The sequence below is a fragment of the Colletotrichum truncatum genome (assembly GCF_014235925.2).
Source record: "Colletotrichum truncatum strain CMES1059 chromosome Unknown Contig_0002, whole genome shotgun sequence".
Lineage (NCBI taxonomy): Eukaryota > Fungi > Ascomycota > Sordariomycetes > Glomerellales > Glomerellaceae > Colletotrichum > Colletotrichum truncatum.
In genome coordinates, this window is record NW_027222399.1 from 5,371,878 (window position 1) to 5,399,628 (window position 27,751).

At 47.4% G+C, this 27,751-nt stretch overlaps 10 protein-coding genes across 10 annotated transcripts; 6 read left to right on the forward strand and 4 right to left on the reverse strand.

Moving 5' to 3' along the window:
* Window positions 1-930: 930 nt before the first annotated feature.
* On the forward strand, window positions 931-2,630 carry CTRU02_204419 (FAD-dependent oxygenase; the record flags this gene model as incomplete). Its single annotated transcript, XM_036732633.1, has 4 exons — window positions 931-1,197; window positions 1,266-1,482; window positions 1,545-1,939; window positions 1,995-2,630. 4 exons carry the CDS (start codon window positions 931-933, stop codon window positions 2,628-2,630), a joined length of 1,515 nt encoding a protein of 504 aa, XP_036575610.1.
* A 775-nt stretch (window positions 2,631-3,405) lies between these two features.
* CTRU02_204420 (uncharacterized protein) lies at window positions 3,406-4,150 on the forward strand (the record flags this gene model as incomplete). Its single annotated transcript, XM_036732634.1, has 4 exons — window positions 3,406-3,599; window positions 3,652-3,754; window positions 3,812-3,978; window positions 4,033-4,150. 4 exons carry the CDS (start codon window positions 3,406-3,408, stop codon window positions 4,148-4,150), a joined length of 582 nt encoding a protein of 193 aa, XP_036575611.1.
* Window positions 4,151-6,614: 2,464 nt separating this feature from the next.
* Window positions 6,615-8,345, forward strand: CTRU02_204421 (uncharacterized protein; the record flags this gene model as incomplete). Its single annotated transcript, XM_070204377.1, has 6 exons — window positions 6,615-6,646; window positions 6,820-7,396; window positions 7,472-7,556; window positions 7,610-8,036; window positions 8,155-8,268; window positions 8,324-8,345. The coding sequence occupies 6 exons, from the start codon at window positions 6,615-6,617 to the stop codon at window positions 8,343-8,345; spliced, it is 1,257 nt and encodes a 418-aa protein (XP_070062140.1).
* A 2,149-nt stretch (window positions 8,346-10,494) lies between these two features.
* Window positions 10,495-11,337, forward strand: CTRU02_204422 (uncharacterized protein; the record flags this gene model as incomplete). The annotated part of the gene is made up of 5 exons (XM_036732636.1): window positions 10,495-10,573; window positions 10,624-10,685; window positions 10,743-10,992; window positions 11,050-11,235; window positions 11,297-11,337. 5 exons carry the CDS (start codon window positions 10,495-10,497, stop codon window positions 11,335-11,337), a joined length of 618 nt encoding a protein of 205 aa, XP_036575613.1.
* Window positions 11,338-13,345: 2,008 nt separating this feature from the next.
* CTRU02_204423 (uncharacterized protein) lies at window positions 13,346-14,407 on the reverse strand (the record flags this gene model as incomplete). Its single annotated transcript, XM_036732638.1, has 1 exon — window positions 13,346-14,407. One exon carries the CDS (start codon window positions 14,405-14,407, stop codon window positions 13,346-13,348), a length of 1,062 nt encoding a protein of 353 aa, XP_036575615.1.
* A 1,215-nt stretch (window positions 14,408-15,622) lies between these two features.
* On the reverse strand, window positions 15,623-17,626 carry CTRU02_204424 (uncharacterized protein; the record flags this gene model as incomplete). The annotated part of the gene is made up of 4 exons (XM_036732639.2): window positions 15,623-16,983; window positions 17,038-17,246; window positions 17,310-17,413; window positions 17,462-17,626. The coding sequence occupies 4 exons, from the start codon at window positions 17,624-17,626 to the stop codon at window positions 15,623-15,625; spliced, it is 1,839 nt and encodes a 612-aa protein (XP_036575616.2).
* Window positions 17,627-19,224: 1,598 nt separating this feature from the next.
* On the reverse strand, window positions 19,225-21,207 carry CTRU02_204425 (cytochrome p450; the record flags this gene model as incomplete). The annotated part of the gene is made up of 6 exons (XM_036732640.1): window positions 19,225-19,691; window positions 19,806-20,417; window positions 20,513-20,596; window positions 20,659-20,740; window positions 20,793-20,878; window positions 20,940-21,207. The coding sequence occupies 6 exons, from the start codon at window positions 21,205-21,207 to the stop codon at window positions 19,225-19,227; spliced, it is 1,599 nt and encodes a 532-aa protein (XP_036575617.1).
* Window positions 21,208-22,066: 859 nt separating this feature from the next.
* On the forward strand, window positions 22,067-23,460 carry CTRU02_204426 (tryptophan dimethylallyltransferase (aromatic prenyltransferase); the record flags this gene model as incomplete). Its single annotated transcript, XM_036732641.1, has 2 exons — window positions 22,067-23,199; window positions 23,277-23,460. 2 exons carry the CDS (start codon window positions 22,067-22,069, stop codon window positions 23,458-23,460), a joined length of 1,317 nt encoding a protein of 438 aa, XP_036575618.1.
* An 858-nt stretch (window positions 23,461-24,318) lies between these two features.
* On the forward strand, window positions 24,319-26,187 carry CTRU02_204427 (cytochrome p450 monooxygenase; the record flags this gene model as incomplete). The annotated part of the gene is made up of 2 exons (XM_036732642.1): window positions 24,319-25,380; window positions 25,450-26,187. The coding sequence occupies 2 exons, from the start codon at window positions 24,319-24,321 to the stop codon at window positions 26,185-26,187; spliced, it is 1,800 nt and encodes a 599-aa protein (XP_036575619.1).
* Window positions 26,188-26,461: 274 nt separating this feature from the next.
* CTRU02_204428 (uncharacterized protein) lies at window positions 26,462-27,691 on the reverse strand (the record flags this gene model as incomplete). Its single annotated transcript, XM_036732643.1, has 1 exon — window positions 26,462-27,691. One exon carries the CDS (start codon window positions 27,689-27,691, stop codon window positions 26,462-26,464), a length of 1,230 nt encoding a protein of 409 aa, XP_036575620.1.
* Between the last annotated feature and the right edge of the window lie 60 nt (window positions 27,692-27,751).

The following is a 27,751-nucleotide window of genomic DNA, read 5'->3' on the forward strand; positions in this document are numbered from 1 at the left end:
TGTGCCGCATTCGAAGTTGAATCATGGATAGAGGAAAGGGGCGAGGGGCAAGAAGTGGAGACTGTACCCTTACCATTCCGGGTTGTGCAGCATTATGTGGCACCGACGTGTCATCCGGAGGTTTTGTTCAATGTCGAAAGACTTGGCACCTACTGCTTGGCCGCGGTTGGAATCCTACGTAGCATCCTAGTGCACAGTATACCGTGATTCAAGTCGTGGAATTTGCAAAGGAAGCGGAGCCGTTCGTGGGATAGGAACTCGATGCAACCATGCCCCTCCTCTCAAGGTAGCCTTTGTTAAATCACCAGGATGTCTCTCAACTGATCCAGCGGGCATGAGAACGGGTTTCAAGGGAGTGACACGTGGGAAAGAAAAACATAGGGATATGGGAGCTATGGGCAGGGAACGTAGGTTCAGACAGGATCTGACCCTTGGTTGGGACGAGGCTATGTCAATGCAGTCGGACTATGGCCTCTTCCAGAAAGTGCATAAACCTGTTCCCTTGAGCCTGGGCAAGGCACAACTAAAGACAGATATTGACGAGGGAGAGGAAAGCTCTTACCAAATTGTATCTAGATGGTGTGTTGAATCAGCGACTAGAGGGAAGGCCACATGCATGTTAAGACCAGGTTTGGGGACCACTTCGTGCATGGGGCCGAAATTAGAGATGCATGCGGTGTTGCAACAGCGGGCTTGGCTAGTCGGAATGTTGTAATAAATATTCATAGAGGCGCTGCGTGTGTCTTGACAGAGTCCTGTTTGTCTGATACGCTCGACGACCAGAAGGGCTTGTTCATTCATTTCAGATACTACCACACTCCTTCCGATTCTTGGTCACCGACAAGCTGCCCTAGGCTACAGTTGTGTCGTAGCGCAATTGTATCCTTGTTTATGAATCTTTGAGCCCGTTTCATTGACAGTTTTGCCACAATGTATCGACTCAAGATGGAAGTAGTTACAGCTGTGGCTGCGTGGGCAATCACTTCAGCGTGTCTGAATGTTCCCATTGCACGCCAGGTGGGGGGTATCTGCGCTAGAGATACTGCAGAGCTCGGTGACAAGCTCTCGAGCACTGCCAAAATCTACCAGCCTGGCTCAGATGAATTCACTGCGGCATCCACTAGATGGTCAAACCTCAATGCACCTACTGTAAACCTCGTCGTCGTTCCTGGGAACGAGCAGGACGTTGCTGAGACGGTAAGTCCTTAATATCTCGTCAGTCTTGCTTCCGAGGGTCCGCTTACATTCGAACCTCACTTTGCTAGGTTAAATTCGCAAACGAGAAAAACTTGCCTTTCCTCGCGTACAATGGTGTGCACGGTGCTATCACGACGCTAGGTAAAATGCAAAATGGTATCGAGATTTCTCTTAGCCAGTTGAGTGGTGTGGAGGTCGCCGAAGATGGCAAGTCTGCGAAGATTGCCGGTGGTACCCGGTCCAAGGACGTTACTGATATCCTTTGGGAAGCGGGAAAACAGACGGGTAAGTGTGGTTATTGGAACATAGAACTTCATTTGCCCGTAGATTGCTGACCATGTTACAAGTTACCGGTACCTGCGAATGTGTCAGCACTCTTGGACCTGCTCTTGGTGGTGGCCATGGCTGGCTTCAGGGCCACCATGGTCTTGTCGCTGACCAATTCATTTCCATGAACATCGTTCTGGCCGATGGAACTATCCAAACCATTGATGAGAATTCAGATCTCTGGTGGGCTGTTAAGGGCGCTGGTCACAATTTTGGCATTGTCACCTCTGTAGATGTCAAGATCTACGACATCGTGCACCGTGACTGGGCGGTTGAGACCTTTATTTTCAGCGGCGAGAAGGTCGAAGAGGTCTACCAGGCTGCCAACGATCATCTTGTCAAGAACGGAACCCAAGCTGTTGATGTTGTCAACTGGTCCTACTGGCTCAACAACCCCGATGCTGATCCCGAAAATGTGAGTTGTATCATGATAACCTGATATGATTGACAACAGCTGACATCAAATCTAGCCAATTATTTTGTTTTGGATCATCCAAGAAGGTGTGACTGCTGTTGACTCCATCTACACGAAACCCTTCTATGATATTGGCGCTATTTCTGCTGAGCCCACCGCCGGAACTTACCTTGACCTGGCTGCTTGGACTGGCATCGCTCTCGACTCCATTCCTTGCCAGAAGGCTGGCCTTAATAACCCCCGCTTCCCTATTTATGTTGAGTCGTACAACATCGAAGCCCAGCGCAAGGCTTACGACCTGTTCGCCTCCTCCATCAAGGGTTCTTCCCCTTTCAGTAACTCTCTTTTTATGTTTGAGGGTTACTCAGTCAAGGGTGTCCAGGCGATTGAGAAAGACTCTACAGCATTTGCCTACCGAGGCGATAACCTGCTCTTCGCACCTTTGATCACTTATACACCCGGCGGCGCAGAGCTAGATAAGCAAGCAGCGGAACTCGGAAACCAACTCCGCCAGATCATCCACGAAGGCAGTGGCCGTGATGACCTTCACGTTTACCTCAACTATGCCTTTGGAGATGAAACCCCTGCTGAGTGGTATGGTGCTGAGCAGTGGCGCCAGGATCGTCTGAAGTCACTGAAGGCTAAGTACGATCCCCAGGGCAAGTTCAGCTTCTATGGACCCGTCGCGTAAAGGGAGGCGAGAAGCTGAGGGCATTGGACACGAAGATTTCGATAGCTAGGTAATGCATAATGCAAAAGCAATATTCAAGCAGTTGACGCATCGCTGGAAGATTTTGATCTATGATTTGCATCTGTCAGTAATACACAATGTGAACTCTTTGTTGCCCAATGCAGTAGGCCAAGATTCCTGTTAGTATGATCTAATCACACATCCTATCCTCTTTATTTGTCGATGTTCAATGCTAGTACATTGAGTGGCATGGTCTACATACTTCACTAGGCGACTCACAGGCGAAAAGTGTCTAAACATTGTGAGCGATCAACTTTAACTGCAATCATGCAATCAGCCCGCTGACCAAGACATATACAACACGATATCGGTGTTTTGATTGTTTCAATAGTTAGCCCCCCAGTAATTCCGTTTTTCTCCATCTTGTAATAGAAGTTAATAGTGCAGGGAGCGTAACTCCAGCCGCGTCTTTGTGGGCGCTTCGGAAATCCCGACACAAAATCCAAGGGTGAATGGCATTAGTCACCAAGGCCATTAAGGCGGCGCCGAAGTCAGACAAATGACCCACTTTTTGACTTTATCGGCGCCGAGTTGTTGATGATTGATGAGCGCTTCTAAGCAACGAAGGGACTGACTTACAATATTAAAGCAGTTGTTTTTCAACCAAATCAGGAGGAGAACTCATCAAGAAACAAGAACCCATCTTACAAATAACCAGGTCTCCGAACTGTAATACCACCAGATTCTTCACTCACGACACTTGATCTTCTTTACTATGGCACCTCCTGCTACTCCCCGACGCATCGTTTTGTCGAACCTGCCCCTAGATTCGACTGCAGAAGCAGCAGATACGGAACCCGGAGTTGAAGTTTTTACAGAAGAATTACAGACCGAGGAGTTATTTAACGGTCTGCTGCGGAGAACCCCCGTTGGTACAGTTCCGACTGTTCCTGCCAGCAATGATGGACTGTAAGATTGAGTACATTTGAGAAAGACTAAGAAACATGCTGAGCCTGATAAAAAGACTTCCATCTATTGGTACAGTTCCTGGGACCGGAATTGTACTTCCTGGCGGTATCAACATCTACTTCCTTGACCTGGCTCCTGGGTCTGAAACACCCATGGCAAGTTGCTCCTCCGGCCAACCTTGAGTGGAATTTATGTTTCTAATGATTCTGAAGCATCGAACTCCGTCATTAGACTTTGTAGCTGTCAATGAAGGAACACCAACTCTTGTCACCCCGAAAGGGTCTTTCAGAACAGAGAATGAGAAGGGAACTTTGGACGACGTTTGTGAGAAAACCTTACGACCTGGAGATGTGGCTGTTCAACGTGGAGCAATGCATGCGTAAGTACAATTCTCATCGTATCTAAATTTACAATACTGAAATCTGTGCGGCAGATGGATCAACCGATCGGATTCATGGGTTCGAATGATGGGAGTTGTTGTTTCTGCGAAGCCATCTGAAATCGAAATCGGCGACAAGGTAAAGACACTAGGCGAAAGATGGCTTCAATGAGAATTCAAAACAGGGCTATTAATTCATTGGGGCTATCGCAGCGTGTAAAACGAAACGAGGCTGCTAATCTGGTAAAATAATACATTCCCCATAAAGACCACTTCTACCGGATATTCTCCGAATGTGCTTGTGTTTCTGCTTTTCCCAGCAAGGTACTATTGTGCCACTTGACCCACTTGCATGTGATGAGTCTATCATTACGGCTTTGAACAACTTCAAGTTGATAGAAAGTGTTAGAAACTCTCTTAAGAGGCTGTAATTAATAGTTATCTTACCTTGTCGCGCGTATTTTCGGACCATGTCCTCCTCGTTCTCAAAGCCTATGTTGCAGTTTTCGAAATGCCTTTGGGCTCTCGATTCGTAAAGCGGATGGACTGAGAAAACAGGACTTGGGCAGTCTGCTGGGCATCTTATGGTGTAGAACGCGGTCTTTCGATCTAGCGTGTACGAGAAAACCCATGACCGCGAATCTCTAATCTCGTCGTCTTTGATATACAGTTGGCCTGTCAGGCCTAACGGCTGGGACCATGCTTTTGCTCTCTTCGGCGGAAATTCAGAAATCAGTTTGTCTTTGCACCCTGCTACATCTGAAGAAACAACTTCTTCTTGTTGCTCGGTTGAAAGAATTTGTGATTGTTTCAAGCTAAAAACTGATTCTCGTTTTCGTTTTGAGTAGGTTCGGAGACGTCGCACACGGGGTCGCAGGCTTCGCTTTTCAACACCAGCGACTGGCTCTTTCACCTACCACATTAAAATATGTCAGCATTGATAAACTCGTATCTGAATAAAGTCAACTCATACGGGCTCCATATCGTCTTTGGCACGCTGAATGTGCGTGGATGGTCCATGGGGAATGTTTTCCTTGTGTAAGTCGTTGTCATCTTCGTCCAGAGGAGAGTCCTCCAAAAACGCAGACTTTGGCCAGTACGAAATGATGAGATTCCCACTATCTGTCAGGAAACGACTTCCGTTGGATATATCGTAGGACTTTTTGTTTCCAAGAATGTCATCTGCGAGGGATCCATGGCTAAAAGCCTCGCTTATGAGGTTTGACTGTTGACATCGTAATTGTTCGCAGAAGCTCATGTAGCTGTGAACGAGGACTTTGATATCGTTTCTGAACTTTGAGGCAGCTCTTCGTCGGATGTTGATATTGTTCTCTAACTTCGTTTTCAACGCCTCAAGCACTAACTCAGTTGGCTTCGTCTGAGACGCCGGGAGCTCTTCATGCTTGTAGCGTGGCATTGTGAATTAAAAGCTGGCAACCAACGTCGGGACGTGACTATTAGGAAGCTCATGAGGAAGATTATAAACAAGGCATCCTCTAGCTTTGTGAATGGAAGGGGGAGCTGGCTCACAATGCCGAATTTGTGTGCGTAGCATGCCGATTCAGCTGACAAGGATGATGAATGCTGCGCCGCCGAGTTGCCTCCGTCTTCGAAATATCAAAGCATCAGGGGCTGGGGCGGTTCGCTCTTCTGATCATTTATCACAACAGACAGATTCTAGGCCTTGGCTGAAGTGGTGGGCAGCGGGCTTGGTTCATGTTCATCAGCTGGTCTTTTCATCATTGGTTGATTAATGTTCGGAGGAAGACTATGTCCAGGATCTCTGCAGGTAGGTTTCATGTCCAGTAGATATTGCATGGTCATCTGCAGAGGCCTTTCTATGTTCAGGAAAATTTGCATAGTTATCTGCAAAGGTCTTTTTTTCTCTTTGATCAGGCTACCAATCATCAGAGCCACATGTACGTTTAGCGTGTGACATACTTGATGCTCAACAGATACGAAAACGAAGAACGTGCGATGGCCCAGGAAAAAGAAAATTTTGAGCGCTCATGATTAGTCGTTTATCCAGACCGTTGACCTTATACCCTGTTCAGCTGTGCCGTAAATACAGTTTTGCCTTCTGTTGGTGTGGCCAGGGACTGCATGTTGGAGGTTGGGTGGCGTTCCCCCTTTGTTCCAGGCCAATCAACGTTTCATTCGTTAGCGAAAACTGCGCACTGTATTAGCAAGGAATCCAAAGTAGTCTTATGTAAAGATATCTACACCATTCCAGCCAAGCTAGATTGCAGTTTTAAGTCCCCTGCCGGTGGACGAACGGCGAGTTTTGTCCCCTTCCTCAGTCCTTCTTCTGTTAACTTGCGGGGTGGGCCATAAATTCGCGATGTACCACTTACATTTTACATGTTTCCTTAGCTAGAATTAAGAAATACATGCTCTTAAAGGAACTTGGCCCAGAATAAAAGCTCAGTGTTTGCAGCTCAAAAATCCCTTAGTCACTATATCACTCGCTCATATCACCTACCCTACTCAAAACAATTCTTAATAGTCGGTGCCATTGTTTTGTTGCATTAAAAAGCGTTCTTTTTATTCCAGCAACTCTTTTTTTCTTGTGCCCTATTTTCGATGTTCAGATACCACATCCATTACCCAGGAATTGAACCACACGTTACTCCAACATGTCCCAGCGAGGTGTTGAACTATTTGATACGTAAGTGGAATTTGTTGATCAATTTTACTTGATTAGTTAAAACTTTACCATATTAATACTAACTTGTTGTTCGTATTCAGTGTCCTTGGCTTAGATATAGGAAGCACCAGCACACGGGCGTTTCTTTGGTGTCCAACGCAAAACATTCGACTTCATATACGAAATACCAAAAGCTTTCTCAAGAACATCGCCCAATACAAGGAGGGAGACTTTTCATCAACAGCGTACCCTTTCGATACAGACCAGCCGGTATATATAGGAGAGCTCATTGATCCAAAACGACAAGGCATCTCCCTGAAATATGCGTTCTATGTACTGGTAAATGAGTCGGACCATGGAGAAGATAACCTGTTCAAGCAGTACAGTCTTGTAAATCCTTTGAGAAGGCACAAAGACGACCCGAATTTTATTTTCAGGCTCGAAACCGGTCTCAGGGACTTGTTCTCAGCTGTCCGAAAGTTGGCAACGCAACAATGCAAGAACAGACGGCTTAAGATTACTTCGATAGGACTTTCAATTCCTTCCCAGTGGACATTGGATTTCGAAGACGCCTATCGCAGAATCATTATTGACGTTTTTGGGGTGCCTAGAGATGGCATATTCTTTCACACTGAGACAGAAGCCCTTGCCCACTTTCTTCTGCAAGATCATAGGGCGCTTCTGCTGGAGAGCGGAGATGAAGAGGGTGAATGTGATAGCGTGGCCGACTATGAGGTTCTTTTGTTCCTGGACTTTGGTGGGCATAACATGGTCAGTCAAACCAAACTCCTTCCATCCCCACGCTACCTAGGTACTTGAAAATTGTTACTTATCTCCTGTACTTAGAACGGGTGTATATTCAACGTTGTTTACGGAAAAGAAAGAGATCAGAATAAAGATGCAAGCTTTTATGGCATATCTGAGCCATTCGGTGAGTGTTTGTCGCGCACCTAATTGTTCTTGCTTCGGCTAACACTGGCCAAGGCGCAGGGGGCGGGAGCGAGCACTGGGCATACAACATTGGCGAGCTTTTCTTAAGAAAGCTAGATCGATTTCCGGGATACAAAATCACACATCGCGAAAGGCAAAAACAATTGGAATGGTTCCATAGGAACAAAGACTGCCTTGGTCCGCTGCAAGAGCTAGAAATGATTGATTTTGGTGGGGATATGGACATCGACCTCCTTCCCGAGGAAATCAACAATTGTTTCGAGCAGTCGGTCGAAGAAATCCTCAACATAGCCAAATCCAATATCGAAATGGTCTCACAGCTGAAGGGAGTCACGCCGGTCGTCGTTGTATCCGGGGGCACGGCCAAGCATGTGGTGATCAAAAGGCGCCTAAAGGACATTTGCAGTAAGAATGGTATACAAAAACTGCGATTCGTCGCCGATCTCAACATTGAAAACGAGTACGTATCGACTCTTGGAAGTGAAAAGATCATATTAATATCTATACTAATGGTTATCAGATCGGGTTATATTGCTCGAGGGGTTGCGTATGCGGCTTGTAACCGCATGACGATTGAGCAATATTTCCGACGAGGGGCAGCATTTGGCCTTCAACGAAAACAAAATCCTAGTCGAGGGAAGGGAAACCCCGATGGCATATGGGATGATGAAGCCTCTCTTGTTTTCAGCTTGGTAAGTGGTTGGGCCGATGCTTTAGCCGTCTTAGACCATTTGTTTATCGATTCAGCAGAATAATCCAGACCCACTAGAGATCCTCGTCACGGGCAACGACGAATTCAAGATTATTTGTGATCCTTTCTTTGAATTGCAACAAGAGAGGGGAAAAAAGGACCCGGAGGTGCAAGAAGAAAAGAAAGGAAAATTAAAGTTCGGCAGGTGCTACGACATCATGGAAATTGGAAAACTGAAGAATGGCAGATGGCGGTTTGGACTGTCTCTCAGAACCACCGAGAACCAGACATCTGTTGTCCTCAATGCAAGAAGAGAGTGGTTCTCTAGCCATCCAAAGGAACCAAAGCCACCCATACAAAGGCACCCTAAGGGCATTGATGCTCCTGGGGAAGCGACATCAGTATCTTTGCCATTGTACTTCGATGGTGGCAAAAACTGTTTTCTTGTGGACAAGAGTTTCAACGTCACAAATCTAGGTTGGGGGCCGGACCCAAAACCACCAAAGCCTGCCAAAAAAGTACCACATCGGAAGACGTGCCAGAGAAAAACCCGCTATGCAACTGCAGTGCAAGCATTACAGACAGCACAGACAACCGAGGTTGAGCCGTCTGCGAGCGAGAATGGAACCAAGCCAGTCCACTTACGCAATCATGGGAATCATCTCGAGCCAAGTGTTGTTACAAACAACCCAGAGTTGCCGACTACCACTGCCCGATTTGTGCTTAGTAAAAGTCCTCAGGCGCTGGAGCCATCGTTGATTCACTCAACCACCACTTCAACATCGACCACATGCTATCATCTGTCATCTAGGTGCCCGAACGCGGCTTCCTTGGTGGGGAAGCGGCCCTACTCAGGGTCAAGCGAGGTATCGAAATCAGCTCGAAACGCCCGGGGGCTTGGATACCCACCGTCGAAGGAGCACCTGGCTTCATCGAGTGAAAATCAAAAAAACGGGATTTCAGATGACTCTTCCAATGATTCAGAATCCGAGTCTCAAGGTTCAAAGGCAGGTAGCTCGTGACACTGCGCATGTAGTCCCGCTTGATCCTTAATATTAGGATAGATGCTACTGTGGTTTTACTGATAATACCTTAGTTAGCAGCTTAATTAATAAAGTAATTTTCAAGAAAATATTAGATCTAGTAATAAAAATAAAGAGGTGTTGATACGACCGTGGAAAAGGTCACCAGCTCTTGTTGCGTGAGACTTGAAGGAGGATCAAGGGGCCTACCCGTGTGTAGCCCTCTTGCAGCTGGAGGTCTTCCCCGGGCGCTAGACGCAACGCTAATATTGCTAATTTACCTTAAATGCATAAAGTAACGACAAATGCTAGACAGAACATGGCGGTGCGTAGTCCAAAAGACATCTTGGACAAGACAGTGCTGTGAAGTTTGTTTTGGCGCGCGGCTGTTCGTTGGTAGGCTTGGGAATCGTATGTTTCCCCGTTGCCTTAACAAGGGGATTGATAACCAAGGTGCGGTCCAGAATCCGAGGCTGGTCTAACAACAATGACACCACTATGCAATCTAGTTTGAAATGCGGGCGCTTCCCCGAAAAGAAATCGAACTAATGTACGGCAGTCCGCAGGGCGCACTGGGTCAAAATTCAAGGTAGTGATAGGAACACCCCATAAGCGTAAACATATGTAATCTCGCGTAAAACGATTTTTGTTTTTGTACATTTCTAGGTGGGTATTTGCCCTTTTAGGAAATAAGGGTTTACTACATAGAACCACAGCCCCCTACGAGGCTCTACAATAATCCGTCGGAGGTTAGATCTTCCGGTTCCGGTTGATTAGGTGCATGGTCTGTGCGCCCAAATCGACAAATAAATAGGAATTCAGTGGGGCCCAGAACTTCTTCCTTTTCCCCACGCCAAGCAGAGTTTAGGTATGTGACCCCTACTGTACAGAAATTTACAGCGCTCTCTACACTGTTTTACAGAGATTCAGTTTTTATCCTTTGTTACACTTCCGTTTTCTTTTGTCTTCTCTATTTTTGATTTTTTTTTCCGATTTTTTGAGCTTTTGTACATTTCTGTACAATCATTTGCTAACTGTTAGCTTTTGTACAGATTCGCACATCCCCGGGCGCCAGGCGTCGCCCCCGTCACATTACGTACAGTTTTCCAGCAAAGCTTCACAACATCCTACAACATCCTACAACATCCTACAACATCCTTACAATCCCGAACGACACTCGACATCACTTTACACTACCGTACATCATGGCTCAGGACATGGAGTTGCCCGCCGAGCTACCCTCTATGTACACTCATGCTCTCGGAACCGGCTACTACCTCACCCGTATGTACACTTCTGTAATTCCCCTACAATATTGTACTAACTTGTTACAGATGGTATTCCTCATGCCAGCAACACTCTCATTAATAACATTCTGGACAATGAGGAAGCGGAGGTATAGTCTCCTTACACCCCCGTACGTACCTTACTCTTTTGCTTACATATTGTACAGGCCCGTAACTTGATCGATGTTCGCTCTGCGGTCAAGAACGGAAGACGTCAGAAAAAAGCGCTTGAGTACAAGGGTGCGCAGAATGCCAACTCTTTCCTTATGCACGTGTACGGAAATACGCGCGAGGGTAAGGACCAGTGCAAGAACTGCATCAAGGGCAATGGTCCGTACAACACCTGTGTTGTTCTGGACGGCTATGCTAGCTGCGCCAACTGTACATACAATTCCGGCGCCTCCAACTGCAGCTTCGGTAAGTTTCGTCCCAACCTGTACACAACTAAACATGAATCTGATCTATTCTATACAGCCCCGTCCCCCTCGAAGCGACCTGCCGCAGAGATTTACACTTCCGCCCCGAGCAGTAAGAAGTTGTGCGTCTCCCGTGCGGAGTATGACTTTCTCAACGCGGTCCGTGGCGTTAAGCCCAAGCACATACGACTCATTAGAAATGCGTTAGTTTCTGTCGCAGACAAGCTCGCTGATGTTAAGTACGGTACGTTATCGTACATGTCTGGTGCCGTCTGTACATCTTTGCTAACTACAGTTATGTACAGATGAGAACGAAAACATCGAGATCGAGCTTTGTCACGACTAAGCAGGACCTTACAAAATCCTACACGACCGTACAACAACTGGAGATGACGTGAACATGCATTTACACAATGCCACAGATGCCTACCAAGGCGTATGGAATCGGGAATCCGGCGTACAGAAACGATAGGTATACTTACAGGAATGGGAGGATGGATACAGGCGTTTACGGTTGGTAACTTTGGTTTGCGGGTCGGGCACTTCTGTACAGGGTTTGGCACCCCTGTACAGAAGCGTGGGACTGTCCGTACCCTTGCGTTTTTAGGTTTTTTTTAAGATACCCAATTCGTATTTCTTTGCCAACATCTGTATTTTCCCGTTCTCCCTCGTGAATCTCCGTATGGACTATTGCAGCACCTCACCATGGCTGGCCGGCCACGTATCGACCTTACCCCTTTTCAATCTATTATTACTGAAAAGTTCCAGAATGGCTGGACTTATTCTAATATAATTACATATCTTTCCGAATCATTCCAAATTCAGGTCTCTCCGTCAACATTTAAACGTTTCCTACAAAGCTTAAACCTCCGCCGCGAAGTCCGTACAGAATTTTCCAGCGCCTTACTACAACGTATCTTCCAGCTCTTCTTTGATCATAGGCTATCCGATTTAGATATTCTTTTATGCTTACGGACGGAAGGCTTCACAGTCTCACAACGTGGCTTAGAAGATATTCGAAAATGCCACAAACTATGGCGCCGTCAAACCCCCGAGCAGCTTCAAGCAGCATTTCACCAAGCTGTAAACTTCCTTGCCTCTACAACAAGTGATGAAGCACGCGTTACACGAGACTTTGGCCGAGAATTCCTCTTTACATATATGCGCCAACGTGGCCATATTATTAGCCGCTCGGTCTTATATGAAGCATATCGTACAGTTTTTCCCGAGGAAGTTGCAAACCGACTGAAAGAGATCCGATACCGGCGGAAAGGTTGGACTACGCCAGGTCCAAACTTTATATGGTCACTCGATGCATATGATAAACTACTTCCGTTTGGGTTTGAGATATATGCTAGCATCGATGCATACTCCCGTTATATTGTGTGGTTTTACGTTGGGTTTTCTGCACATACGGCCCGTTCTGTATTAGCCCAATATCTATCTACACTTCTATCACGGGGTATTATGCCACAAACTATTCGTTCAGACCGTGGTACAGAAACTATCTTAACTGCTGGTAGTCATTGGTATCTATCACAGGACCGTACAAAGAAGGCCCCTTTACAGCCAGGCCAAGACGTTCCTATTCAGTTCCGTGACTGTTGGATCTTTAGTAAAAGTATCCATAATGTTAAGATTGAAAGCTGGTGGAACCAACTTTGTCAAGCACAGTCTGCAACTTGGAGAGTACGTATTATTTACCTTTATATCTATTTATTTACTAATAGTATTAGGCATATTTCTATCGATTACAAGCGTTAGGTTTATTTTATAACCAATCGCTTTCTGACCGTGTTGCCTTATTATTTATCTTTATGCCACTTATCCGTAAAGACTTTACCTCTTTTGTTCAACTCTGGAATAACCATCGCATTCGCTCACAAAAAAGTCGCCCACATGTTGTTTCTGGTCAACCATGGAAACTTTATCATCATCCAGATCATCAAACCGCACAAGACTTTGCTCAGCCAATCGATCACGTAAAGATTCAAAAACTTCAAAACTTACTTGGAAGTGAAGAACTTAATTTGGATCAATTCCTTCCGCACGAAGTCTTTCAAGTTTGTAAAGGTATTATGGAGCCTATACAAACCTTTCCACCAGTTACAAACTTCTGCGGTACACAATATCCACGTATTGAAGCATATAACTTCCTACGGCAACGTCTTGAAGAATATATTGAGGCTAGGATTCAACCAGAACTTCACTTACTACCAAAACAAAATGGAGGTATTGAATGGGTAAAAGAACAGTTCCGTAGCCGCGGGATTAGTATAGATGAACTTTATACATCACTGTCAGGAAGTGATAGTAGTTCAGAAATAGATGAAACTTGAGTATATAGAGTATACCTAAACGATTGTTTCCTCTTGTCGTACTACTATTTCGTCCTCTTCCTTATCTTCCTGGCTACCCCCCTTAAGAGTTATATCCTCCTGAATAACGTCTGTATGGCCCTGCTGCTCAACTTGCGAGTGCGTACGCTTGCGTGACTTTATTCCTTCTCTCTCCTGCTTTATTACTTCTTGTGCCTTAAGAGAAGGCTTTCGTTCGGTTCGAGTTTGAATTCGAGTTGGAGGTTTAGGCGTAGGCGCTTTCGTAAACATATTGACAGTAGGTAAAGGTGTTGTACTAGTTGTTACCATGTCAAGCGTATGTTGTTTCAGTCGTAACTTCTTTGATACTTGTGGTTCAGTAACAAGCGGATCTACTTGACTTTCGGAAACAAGTGCGATAGTGTAAACGTCTTTGTCAGGGGTAATTGAGGCTTCGCGAAGAAAGGTAAAAAGGTCTTCAGCCTCGTACGCTACCCCACGAAACTCATGCATATCCGTAGGATTCTTTGGAGTAACGGGCATTGCCTTCCAGTTTCGGTCAAGGAATTGCTTCTCAGACGTAAACTTTACTAAGACCTTACTCATCATATCTGTATGTGAAGTAAACTTAGAAGTTAACAAGAACTGTGACTTCCCAATAAACTTTTTAACAGACTGAACCCGAGTGTATGTTCGAATAGAGATTCCATCTATATCCGTAACATAGAAAGATGCAAGCCATAGGTGAATAATAATATCCACAGTTGGGTTCGGAACTGGTTTCTTCTGGGTTTGCTGGATACTAGCTGTACGCTCCTCTGAGCCCTTAATAAGAGCAGTAAGGAGACTATTGTCTGGCTGTGTATCTGGTATATAAAGTGCTTGTTCGATCGGGTTGGTTGTAGTATTGGAAAGTCGTGTACGTGATGAAATCGTAGCCGTTGGAGTTTCGAAGTCGTCAGTATTGGTAAGGTCGATTTCGTCCGGTTCTTGTACTTGGGATAAATCGATTGAACAAAATGCACACGTCTTCCACTTCCATAGCAGTTTTGCTGAGAAGTGGTCCAGGTTAGCCCGCTTGGGGCACCTTAAAGACATATTCGTACAAAATATGGTAAATATTATTGTTGAGAATTGAGAATACACTCCTGTGCGGCCCCGTAAAACTCTGTACATGCACGTATACGAAACATAGAATTCGCTTAAATTTGTGATAATTACATAGTAAAGATAAGAAGCTTAACTATCTATACGGGTGGTGTATGCTTATCTCGTTTATGCATCCTAATTAGGCAATGTTTGAATTTTGACCCAGTGCGCCCTGCGGACTGCCGTACCCCATCAAAAGCCTTATTGGCCCCCTCGTCCGTGGGGTCACCAGGCCTTACTTCGGTATCCCACATCCTCCACGGCCCGGGACGCGCTGCATTATGTCCTCCGAGACAACAATCCTTAGAGGGTAGAAATAGACTTGGAAAAACGGAGATGCCAGATTATATCGATCAGTGCTTGACCGATTGAACCATCATGCCAGCATTCAACCACAATTAGCATTTACAACATTTGCTATTTAAACTTGCGGGATCTCGGGATGCCAAAACACGCATCGCAACAGCCTACTTTCATGCAGCTCCTGAATCCCGCAGCCTATCGCGAAATATAAATTTCAATTGGTTTACTGTATCATACTAAACTGACTTTATATCTAGCATCAAAGATGAGAGAAACAGATAAGATTCAATGTCCATAGGGCTGTTAACATGGGGTCAAACTTTTCGCCCTTCCAGGAAACTAATAGAATCGCCGTAATGACCATGATTTCTTCTCAATTGTTACTGTGACTCCCTATCCTTTATAAAAAGTCATGCCACTGGCACACAGCAATCGGTGCCCTGCCTCGAATCAGAATACTCAAGAGGTCCCGGCTGTCAATTCAAAACGGATTCTTCATCCGAACTTCCTTTGATGCAAAAAAAATGACAAAGAGCTCCTTCCACGTCAATACGAACATTAGAATCATTTCTCGCTGCTAGATTGCGCACTGCGTCAACTAGATCCCCTACTGATACTTGCATTGTGTCGATGATCTTCTGGAGCAGAGACTGTCTTCTCAGATACCAATCCTCTCGGCTGTCTTCTTCTAGGTGGGAGGCCTCCCCGCTCTTATACTCGCCTTCCAACCACGTGATGTATTCTGAAATTGCTGAATTCAGCTTTTCGGTGGGGTCTCTACCTATCCCCAGTGAAACCACTTCAATAAAACGGTCGTTCTTGTGGTCTACCTCAAATTTTGTCTGCCTTGCTGGTTAGCAACTAAATTATGTAGACGAACGAATGTGTGACTGATACCTTTGGACCATATGTGCTTGGCCACTTTTGCTTTCTTTCGGCGTGCTTCTTGTATACCTCATCGAAAGAAACCTTCATTTCGCGGACCCAAAGCTCAAGTAGTGCCTCGTATTGGTATTCAGCGATCTCGCCCATTTCTCTCTCCAACAATTCGATAAACTCTGATTCCTCCTCCATTATACCGTCGATCTCATCGTCTCGTACTTGATCGCAGTGAAGAAATTTCCTTTGATCTTGCCGTCGACAGCACACATGTGTCATTCCCAATTTCTCGTGCTTCCGTCTTCTAAGGAGTGACAAGAGAATTGCCTTTGCTTCGTCGGCGCTTCGATATTCGTGCACAAGGTTAAGCCATTCAGCTGTCCAAATTGGAAAAATAGTGTAAAAAACTGCATTAATGACCGTGACCGAATGTGGCAAGACTGAAGTGGGAAGACATCCTTGCGGCGAGCAAGGGCATCTACAACAATCTCTTGAAGAAACATCCGCGCCAGCAGAAAGTAAAATGCGAACAGTATCCAAGCTTGTCTCGACAACATCGAAAAAAGGCCTATGCAGTGCTTTGAGGGCGTGGTCGAGTGATGTACGATGCTTGTTATCTCTCAAGCGAACGTCAGCTCCAGCGTCCAGGAGTTTTCTCACCATTTCGGGATTGTGTCTTTTAGCAGCAGCTATTAGGGGATGCTGGCCAGCAGTGTTGGTATGGTTTATGAGCTTGGATCCGCTAGAAAGAATGGCCTCGACATCTGCCACAGTCTTGGCTTCGTGTAGGAGGCAGTTGTTCTGCACGCCGCATGTCCCATCATCGAACGTGAAATCAGGCGAGCCGCATTTGGCCAAAAGCTCGTGAAGAGATACATCGCGTCCATCGTTATAACCGATGATTGAAACTTGAAATTCAATCGTCGCAGCCTCTGCCCACTTTTCTGCAACCTTCTTCCCAAAAATAGTCTCTATACGGCAAAGAGACATGAGAATAAGTTTCCAATGTCCATGGGCAGCAGCGTAATGCATGAAGCTGCGCTGAAATCGTTTGCATGATGCATTAAGCTTGTTAGTGGAATCGAGGAGTATCATCAAGGACCCTTCTTCATTCATGGCTGCCGCATACATGAGAGGAGTCATGCCGTAGTTGTCAGGAGCATCAGGATCATGGCCGGCCTGTAGTAGAGCTTTAAGATGTGACGGATCACAGACTGCAAGATGAACAGGCGTTTGTCCGAGAAAGTTCTTCACATTTTTCTGAGAACGGGATATCTCCTTGTTAAAAGTCTCCGATGAACCGAATAGAACAGCCTCGTGAAGGGGCGTCATTTCAGCGAACCCTGTTTGGTAACGGTTACCACACATAAAATCCGAGAATTCTTTCAAAGACTTACCTTGATTATTCAAGCAGAGGGTTTTGATATAATCAATAAAGAAAGGATCAGGCGTTCTGCCTTCAGAAATCCAGTTGGGTGAAGATGGTTCTGGCCAACTCCGGGAATCAATCTCGATTTCAGTAACGCGCAAATCAAGGTCAATGAGAGCTTCAAGTAAGTCTAGATGTCGTCCTTCACCTATCCATCCTGCGCACTGAGTAAGAAAACTAAATTGGGACGCGTCCAAGTCAGTTATAATGATATGGCAAGGACCAGATGACTTGGCTCACCTTGAGGTCTTCGTTCCTCGCTTCATTTTGAAGTCTCGCATAAAAAGCAAGAGTAGACAGAATTGGTCTTCCTGACTACCTGGCCATGGAGCTGTCAAAAGAACCTATTTCGGTTGGTAAGAGCGCCAGACCTGGTAAAACGGCAGCCTTACCTCAATGTAGGATTTACCGCTTGGGTCTACATGGTTTACGAATGAATGGTCGGTTCGGTAAAGCTCAGTGAGTCTTTCTCGAGCCTCATTAACTGTCATTAAGTAGTTTTGGCACCTTAATAGTATCTCAAAACCAGGCGACGTATATGGCACAATCCTCTCCATATCCAAGCAAGGTCGAAGCGAGAATTTCCCTGATTCTGAGAGGATGTGAAACCGGATGACCGCTGACCAACGAATTCCGAGCCTTGAAAGCGCGAGTCTGCAAGACCAACCATATTTGGCTCCATCGCAAGATTCCTTGTCGCACGTTTGCCAAAAAACTGCAAGGGGAGTAAATTCGAGTGCCCAAAAGCGCCCAGCTGTTTTTGTGGTCTGGTGACACACACAGGAACAGAGCCTGGTTAGGCAACTACCATTGTAACTGGGCCTTCTTCGTACTATTCCTGTCAAATTCTTTGTACTGTCTAAGTTTGTGCATGATGAATCATAAGATCCAGCTAGCACTGGTTGCTGAGAGGGTTGATTTTTGAGGAGACTCGGCCTCGGGTTCGTCGATCGTGTGAGAAGAATCTGGATAGCGGGGCTTAACTCTTCCAAATAAACTGATATATGATACGTGTTTACTCTTGGAGAATGTTACCATTAGGCCCCAAAGAAAATAAGAATGAATCTGCTGGCGTATACTTACAGGGTTAGGTCAGCTTTGGCTGCTTGAATACTCCGTCGTAGAGCCTCAATGTCTTCTTTCCAATCCAGAAACGAGAGCAGTTTTAATACCCTTAGTCTGCCACTACTCCTTGACTGAGACTCAAACTTTTCGTTCATTTCTTCCAGGCCTTGAATGACTTGATTACAGCTAGCCTCACAATGACGCAAGCCGAGGTCATTTCCGCGGGGGGCCCTGTTCTCAACCTCTTTTAAGAGACAGATCAAAAAGTCCAAGTCACCCAGGAGATAATCAAGCTCGGCTGGTGCATTTTCCAAGCTTTTTTGTATCCCGCGTAGTTTCTTGATTCCGGAAGTGATTTGAACCAACAACGACACAAACCCAGCCCCAGCAGCCGTGAAGCTAACCAACGCTTCGGCCATGTTGACAGGAGGGTTATGATATCAAGCTTGAAGGCCCAAAGACATCGGCGGGGAATGAGGATTAAATCAAGGAAGAGCTTTGATTTTAGCGCCCAGATAAATGATCTCGGCGTTTATCACGTTCTCTGGCCAGGCAATTAACCTTGGGGTCTGCCTTGACGCTGCGGCGCAGTGTCATGCAGGACAAGGCAGCCAATCACACATTCGAAGTAAAGTTGTTCTTCCAACATACATGTGCTCATATCATCTGGGCGCCAATTTGTTCCATTAGGCGTTTTAGGTTGCTGTGTTGGTTGCTCTTTGAGACCTCCCGTTGTCCGAAAATAACATATGCCAACAACGCCAGGCTATCAGCATGTTAAGCAGTGGTTTTAGGGCACTCTTGCAAGGCTTTTTTCTGCGACTACAAGCTTACTCCTATATGTAAAGGGCCTAAGATTTACAACAGGGGCAGGAACAGTGCCTGATTAGCATTGTTCGTATTCGTTATCTTGTCTGCCGAAACAATAAAAATTATCCCTATCCCACGTAATGTGATCCAGACTGTATATTCGGACCTCGAGGCAATACACTCGCTCTACAGACACATCTGTAACAGACCATTGGCTGACCCCAACCTGTTACTTCCTCGGTCGAATAAGAATATGCTTGGTTGGGTTTGGCAAGATCTGTCAGTTGCGCAAGTCAGTAAGAGCAGTGTTTAAGACGATTCCTGTGTAAATAAAGGCCAAAGAAATGCACGTCTTGAGGGCATGACGTACGTACTGCCCCGAATGGAAGTCTCTGTATCTCTCAGTCTCTCCATTTTCGGGGCAAATTTCATAGCGCGACAGCAGCTTGATTAGAAACATCTTGGCAATGGAGCACCCAGCCCAGCGACCAGGACACATGTGAGACGCGTATCCGAAGTTGACATCGTCTCGCGTCGCGGCACCCCAGTCGTATTTACTGGCGCCTGTCGCTGACGATGCTTGCTGCCGCAAGTCGTGGTAGCGCCGTCCATTCCACTCGGCGGGGTCCTTGAAGCTGGGGTTAGACAGATGGGCTGCTGTCATCACCACCTCGAAGACGGTTCCTGCGGGCAGAACCACGCCATTAGACAGCGTTTGTGTCTTGTGGATCTTTTTCATCAGGTTGGCTGTGTGTTTGTAAAATCAATATGTTAGTAACCAATTCAAGGTGTCGTCTGCGTAATAGAAAAGGTGCCAAAACCAGCCATCATGTCTTTAAAAAAGGTGTTTTTGTGACGTACATGCTGCTGTTGGATGATGTTTGTGGGTTTCCTTGCAAAAGCTATCCAAAAGGGACAGCTTTCGAAGGCTTTCGCGCGTAAAGCTCCAATCTTCCAGTTGTTCCCCGAGGACGTCTCGCGCTTCTTGGAGCACAAGGTCAGTATAATCAGGGCGGAAAACAAACTCATAAACAACCTGCGTCGTTGATGGCCCCGGAGAAAATACAAAAGTAAATGCAAAGCCAATCAAAATGTTGGTAAGAAATTTGTAGTCACGACGCTTCTCTGCTGGTGCCATGCGAATGAGCTCTTCGAACCATTCGTTGTTAGCCGAGCTAGTACCGGAGCTTTGCTCAAAAGCTTGGAAATGTTGCTGAAGAATGGGGGTAAAGAAGGCGGTCGCTCGCTCCAGCTGCATATTGACCTGGCGCACTTCGCTAGAGAAAGCGGCAGTGATACGAGCCATCATCGGTCTCTGGGCCTTAAGCGCTTTCATCACAGGAATCAGTGTCGCCGAGTACTTTTCGAAGATATCCACGACTTTGGGAGTAAAACTATCGCCAAGAATGACTCGCCATATGACATGTGAGTATACATGTAAAATTTGTGGCTGAATGATGACATGCTTGCGTGCTAACGGTTGTGGATTGTTAGCAAGTTTCCAATATCTTACAAAGCCAGAATGTCTGGAAAGAACAAGCTATATCGATACAATTGGCCACACTTACCGCCATTTGAATAGTCAAAACCCTTCTCAAGGATACTAGAGATGCCCTCATCTAGTGCCTGCGATATTACGTCGAGATGGCGGTCTTAAAACCAGATCAATGATCAGCACGAGGTAATCGCCTCAAATACTTGTGGCAATGCATACCAAAGCCAGGCATACGGGCGAGAAGATAGCGATAGAGAAATGGCTCCTCAAAAGGCGCGCCGTGCAGATCACAAAGAAAGAACTTGTTCTTATTAGCAATGATCATTCAGAAAGGTGTCTCGGCGATGGCAAACCTCTTTACGAGCGGGAGCAACCTCGTCATCCTTCTTTTTGCAGAGCGTTAACCAATGCTCAGGTGCCAGAAGGATTAAATCAGAGCCTTAAATATGTAAGTATGGTGTCTCGTGTTTGATACGCCGCAAGGCCAATGAGTAATTCACCATCTAGAGCCGTCACCCGGAATACGCCGCTTTTGACCTGATTGAACCCCTTCTCGATGATTTCAACACCATGAGTAGCAAAATCCTGCCGACTCGCGAACCAAGACTTTGAACTAGTGAGCTTAGGTATGGAACGGTCCGCAGTGATCCAACTAAGAACAAATGGTAACAGAGCGGCGAGAATTAAGGCACCTGCCAAAGCTGTGCCATTGCTTAACTTGCCCACTAGTTGCGGCGGCCAGTGGAGGGGAATAATAACAGAGTCCATCATTCAACGACGTGCGCGACTGTGTAAAGATTGGTAACTCGAAAAGAAGCTTAAAAGGAAGAAGAAAGACGAACACTAGGGTAATAGCTCAGGAGCGTGTGATATGCTCAATACTTTAACAGGTTAGATATGAATAGTACGAATGGTGTGGCACAGCGTCCAGAATAAAATTAGCTTTACCAGTACTTCGGTCTCGACTTCTATAAGGAGTGATCGATAGCGATTGTTTAAAATGGGATGCTTGAAGCTTTTCGGAAGAGGACTACGGACAATTGAGGGGAAATTATACGACGAATTCTTCGGATGCTACTCGAGCTCATGGTAAACCTTCGTGATCGTATCCGCTACTTCCAATGAGATAACCCTGGTTCAAATGAGATTCGAAGCTGCAGTGCCGGCCTCGAGCTCGGATTTGTTGGCGTCGCGTGTTGGCTAAGATGTTAAAACATAGATTCACAACTCAATCATTTTCAGCTCAAGAGCCCTGCTTTGCTCATTATGTCTGTTTTAGGTAAATCTAGAGAGCTGAGAGGACCTAGATCATCAAAGCCAACTTTGCCGTCCCAAACATTTCATAGTTACACATTACATACAGAAATCAGACTCTCAGAGGTGAGGTGTTGACCGGGGCCCTACTGTTTGCTATTGATCATATCTGCTTCGGATGATTCCGTGACTTAGTAGCCACCTGGTTCTCCGGTTCGAGTATTCCTGCGTAGTAATTTATCGTATATAAGCCTACTGGAGCGTTCAATCATTTGCTTTGGCACATCGTAAATTCAGTTTCCTTTGCCTCAAGTGCATTATTCGCTACTGTAACAGCCCATTATACCAAGTTCAACCCTCACAGTTTGTCAAGATGGTCATGGCAATAAATGACTTAGACTTCACTCGAAGTGAAGAAGACCTAAAATTCTGGCGTAATGAAATCTCGCATCCTCTCCTGTCTCTGATGCAGAGTGCTGGTTACTCTGTCGATGATCAGAAGCACTATGCCGATTTCGTAAACCAATTCGTCGTCCCGTCACTTGGTCCTCGTCCAAACACAACCAAGGCGGGCACAAGACTGCCTCATTTCGATAGTTTCTGTTCCGATGACTTCTCGCCCGCCGAGCTCAGCTGGAATGTTGGGCTCAAGAAATCCAAGATTCGAGTCGGATCCGAACCTATCGGTCGCTTTGCTGGAACAGCAAAAGATCCATTTAACCAAGACGAACCTGAGGTGGTCATGTCACGGTTGATTCGCCATGGCGGTGGCCAAATCGACGGTCAGCTATGGGAGTTCTTCAAGAAACACCTTCATGTCGAGGCCAAATATGCCCACGACATTGTGTCAAAAATGGCACCCAATGAGCACATGACGACCAACACTATCTCATTCGACTTGGAGGGCGAGTATCCCGTGCCGAAAGTGTACTTCTACCCCATTCCCATCTCGCTTCTGCTGGAAAACCATGCCGGCGAGATCATCACCGACGTTATCGGGCAGCTGCCTCTCAACCTTGGGCCCTCCTTCAATTATATACGCAAATTCGTCTATAAATACAAGAAGCAGCGCGACAATGAGAGCATTCTGAGGCTAGAGTTGATCGCCTTCGACGCCGTCCAGCCAACTGATGCGCGCTTCAAACTGTACCTGCGGACCAAAGAAACCTGTCTGGCACGGGTAGAGGAGATTTACACACTCGGAGGATCTCTCGCGGGTCCCAATATCGAGGCTGGCCTGGACCTGATTCGGTTGTTCTACCTACATGTCTTGGGGTTGACTGCTCCTGAGGAAAGTTTACCTCAGAGCTGGCACCGAACATCGGGCATCATATTCAACATGGAAATGGTGCACAACCGCACCGAGCCAGTTCCGAAGGTGTATATTCCGGTGCGCCATTACGGTGGAACAGACCTCCGAATTGCCCATTCCCTCGGCAGCTTTTTCCGTGCTTGTGGGCTTCATCATATTGCCGACAGATACGTCGACGCAGTGCAGAAAGCTTTGTGAGTCTCTTACTCCGTAATCGAACCATTCTCACATGCCTAAAGCATCGAGCTAACTCTTTTTCCCCTCTCTGTAGCCCGACCCAGGACTTCTCTAACACGATTGGGAGACATTCATATGTCGGCCTGTCATACAACAAGGATGGGCCATATGTAACTTTGTACTATAATACTATGACCTTCTCCGCGGGAAACGAGCGGGATGGGAGCGGCAAGCTGGTCGGGCCGGCTGCGATGAGGCAGCGTCATTTGCTAGATTGATAAAATAGGGTTAAGCTTCAAATTATCAGCGGCGAAGTTGAGGTTGCTTTCATCCGAGATGAACACGGAATCTTTCTTATTTTGCGTGATCAACCTTAAATAGAAACCAAAAGATGATAATTTTGGGATTTGATACTTTTCTCAAACCTTTAAGGTTACGCGAAATGAGGCCAGACCACTGGATCGATATCGTATTAAATTTGCTGACCTGACCCAAGAAACCGGTCCGAAGCTCCCAACACAAATCGCACTCGGATTCCCTATTTATCTGACGGACGTCCTGGCCAATCACCGGATACAGAAAACGACGACTGATGGGATGCAAAGATTGGGCTGAAGCTTACTCTGCTGCCAACTCTGGTTTCGCAAGCCACTGAACCATATACAGAAGTTTCAGAAAGTCAATTCCTTACCTTGGCTGCCACAGAATCTCGGATCCAGATCATCGGAAGAAGGGGAAGCCGTCGCACAGATTCCGAAGAAGCTGACGCGGTCCGGCGGCGGCGAGAACTTAGAAGGAGCCCTACAAGGCAAGAACGGCCGAAGTTAAACGCATATGCCGGAGGCAGCGCTTGGACTTGAGAAGAGACGAGGGATAATACAATCCTCCAGAGATATCCACGCTTGGAAACGAATGCGAAGTCTATATCCGGCGGACGAAACACAGTAGTACCTCTCCCAGAAGCTTTCACGCAAAGTAGGGCATCATAATGTTGAGAATTCTTTCACGTTTGTCAGATTGTATGGTTTATACTGTTGAAGTACTCGATTTTCATTTGCATGCTCTTTTCAAACTGTGTGTCATCTTTTACTCTTCACATCACTGATTCCAATAGAGAAACGTAGTTTTGAATCGCCATGGACAAGGTTGGAGCAATGTCCGGATTTATGGTCACCAGAACGACTCTGGCCTTTGCTATAGGCGCCTGCGCGCTCACATTGTATCTGCTCTACAGAGCACTGCTGCCGCGGCCAATTCCCGGTATCCCCTACAACAAGGCAGCGGCTCAGTCCCTCCTCGGTGATATGCCGGAGATGGTAGGCCATGCCAAGAAGACGGGCCAAATGTACGACTGGCTTGGGGCGCAAAACATCAAGCACAACTCGCCCATCATCCAAGTGTTTGGCCGGCCGTTCAGCAAGCCCTGGGTTATCATCTCGGACTTTCAAGAGACGCAAGACATTCTGATGCGCCGCATCAAGGAGTTTGATAGATCGGCTTTCACGGCTGACCTCTTGGGCGGCGTAATACCGGAACATCACAGCAGATGGCAGACCAACGAAGAGTTCAAGAGTCGTCGGCGGCTAGTTGGGGACATTCTGACCCCCAGCTTCCTCAACAAGGTTGCCGCACCTCTCCTCCACGAAAGCACGATGCGCATGACAGCTTTGTGGCGGGAAAAGGCTCGGCTAGCTAGAGGGCACCCCTTCACGGCCTTGAAGGATATCAGCTACTGCGCGCTGGACGCCGTACTTGGTTTCACTTTCGGCCCCGGCCTGGAGGGACTCGGCGCGACGCAGCCCAACGTCGAGTACCTGTCATCGATGTCCTCCCTGCCTTCCATTGGCGGCAGCGAAAATGGGGATATTATGAAGCCGGTGGTGTTTCCTCACGCGCCAACCACCCCAGTCATTGAAGCTCTCCTGAAGCTCTCAGACAGCCTCGAGACGACGATGAAGTCATTATTCCCAGTGATCTCACACTGGCTCTTACGGCAGGGCCAAGCCTTGAGCACGGCGATTAGGCTCAAAGAAGATCTTTTGAGACGCCAAATTGACCTATCCGCGGCCCGGGTCCAATCCGCATCGAAGGAGGATGCGGTTCGCTGCGCCATAGACGAGATGGTACGAAGGGAAACCGGCCAAGCGGAAAAGGAGCATCGCGCGCCAGCCTTTCACACACGCATGTTTTACGACGAGGTGAGCAAGATGATCTGAACCGTGGCTTTATAAACACTACAGAATGACTGACGCTGCTCCAATGCGTAGCTATACGGCTTCACCCTGGGCGGGCACGAGTCTACGTCCAACGCAAACCAGTGGGCCATCAAAACGTTGGCGCGCCACCAAGCGCAACAAAACAAGCTGCGCGACAGTCTGCGTTCTGCACTTCCCGCGGCGGTGGCCGAAAAGCGCGTGCCAACAGCTCAGGAGATCATGCAGGTACGATGTCCGTACCTCGAAGCGAGCATCGAAGAGCTGTTCCGCGTGTCGTTGACGGCGCCCATGTGCGTACGTAGCGCCACGCAGGATACGCAGATCCTGGGCTGCCGCATCCCCAAGGGCACCGTCGTCTTTCAGGTGTGGAACCAGGCGGGCTATACGCAGCCCGGCTTTCCTATATCCGATGCGCTACGTACCCCGGGTGCTCGGGCGGCGGCGGCGGCGAAGGAGGCCACAGGTATGGGCAACGGCGGATGTAAAGGTGATGAATCGGAGTTTAGTACGGCGGTATACGAGCCTGAAAGATGGCTGGTCAAGTCTGAAGACGGCACAAAAGACGTGTTCGACGCATCCCGTGGACGCAACATGACTTTCAGCATGGGCCCTAGAGGGTGTTACGGGCGGAAGTTGGCGTACGTACAGTTTCGCATGATGGTGGTTCTGGTGTTATGGAGCTTCCAACTTGAAGAGCTGCCCCTTGAGCTGAATACCATGGGGGCGTACGACAAACTGACTAGAGAGCCGCATCAATGCTATGTTCGACTGACGGCTCTGGCGCTGTAGTATATATCTCTAGGGAAATAATGAAGCTGTAAAGCTAGACAGAAAGTTCTGGCCTAAACGTCATTGCAGACTTGTCTGATCTAGACCAAAAAAATCAAACTTTCATAGATGATATATGTACCACTAATTCAGTTTCTGTTAGGACCTGATGCCGTTGCATTTCCCTTCGCTTGGAGATGTTGAAGGATGCTACTTGATCACCTGTGACTACGATTTCGCATGTTATTAAGAACGATTCAAACACTTCTACAGCAAGTTGGTATCTACAGACCATCTAACGCCTCGCCCCCTCAACCCGACTCCTCATCTTCCGAATCCTATCCCGAACAACCACAACCACAACCCCAACCACCGCCGCAAAAGCCCACCACCCAACAAGCAACGCCTCACTCACCTGCAACCCGATATAATACTTGTTCGAGTACTTCGCCACGTATCCCGTTAACCAAACCCACCCGGCAAGCACCCCGGCCAGTCCAGGACTCGGCCCAAGCCACCTCACTCCACCCCTCCCTCTCGTCTGCCCGAATCCCACCGCCCTGAGCAGAGCGAGCCGTAGAAGCGGATATATCGCATATACAAGATAAACCCACAGCTCGAAATGGAAAAAGATGATCCGGAACTTATCACCATTCTTCCAAAACCCCGTAACAAAAGCCTCGATAACCTCAACGAACCCGGCACCGCGAGGAAGCGAACCGCCCGGGACAAAAGCCCTCCATAAAGCATCCCTATACACGTCCCCGCCGCTCGCCATCTTCCAATACGCAATCCCGACAGAGACCACGTGCGCGATCCGTGCGTGGATGTACTCCGCCGCACCAAGATACCAAACCACCACGACCACGGCAGCAACGGTGCTTATCTTCCTCTCAATCCTCTCGCCGTCCGCCTCTCTCCCCCAATCTTCCTGCGTGGCTTTCACCGGCCGTCCGGCAGCAGGGCGGACACCATCCCCGCGAGCAGCATCTTTCCATCTGTTTCGCGCATCAAGTTTCGCCACACCGCCATTCAACGTTTCCCCCGCAAATATCCCGACCCAATCCCACGCGATCTTGGCCAGAGCGCCACTCCGATACCCCCAGTTCCTCCCGGGAAACCCCATCTCGAATTCCTCCAGGAGGAATAACTCGGGACTCCCAGCGGCGAGCTTAAGCATACCAATCGGACCCGCGTACCCGCCGACCGCAGTGGAAGGGAACAACACGCGCCGGACATGGTTTACCAGGATCGCAAACAGCACAATCGCAAAGTTCCTCCCGTACCCGGCGCCGCCGCCGCCGCCGCCTCGTAGATCATCTAGGAACGTCCCTAAACCCGTTCGATCCCAGGAGCCGGTGTGTCCGGGTATCAAGTACCGATCCGCCAAGCCCGTTATCGGGTGTGCTACTGAGAACGGGAGAAGGCGGGTGAGGAGCAGCTTGAACTGGGCGATGGTGTTCCATGCCATGGGCGTGATCGATAGGAATGGGCTCGGCGCACGGTTATCCCCTGATATTGCCATTTTCTGGGGTCCCGATGAATATTGTTGCCGGCAGAATAAGAGTAAATGTGTCTTTCTGAT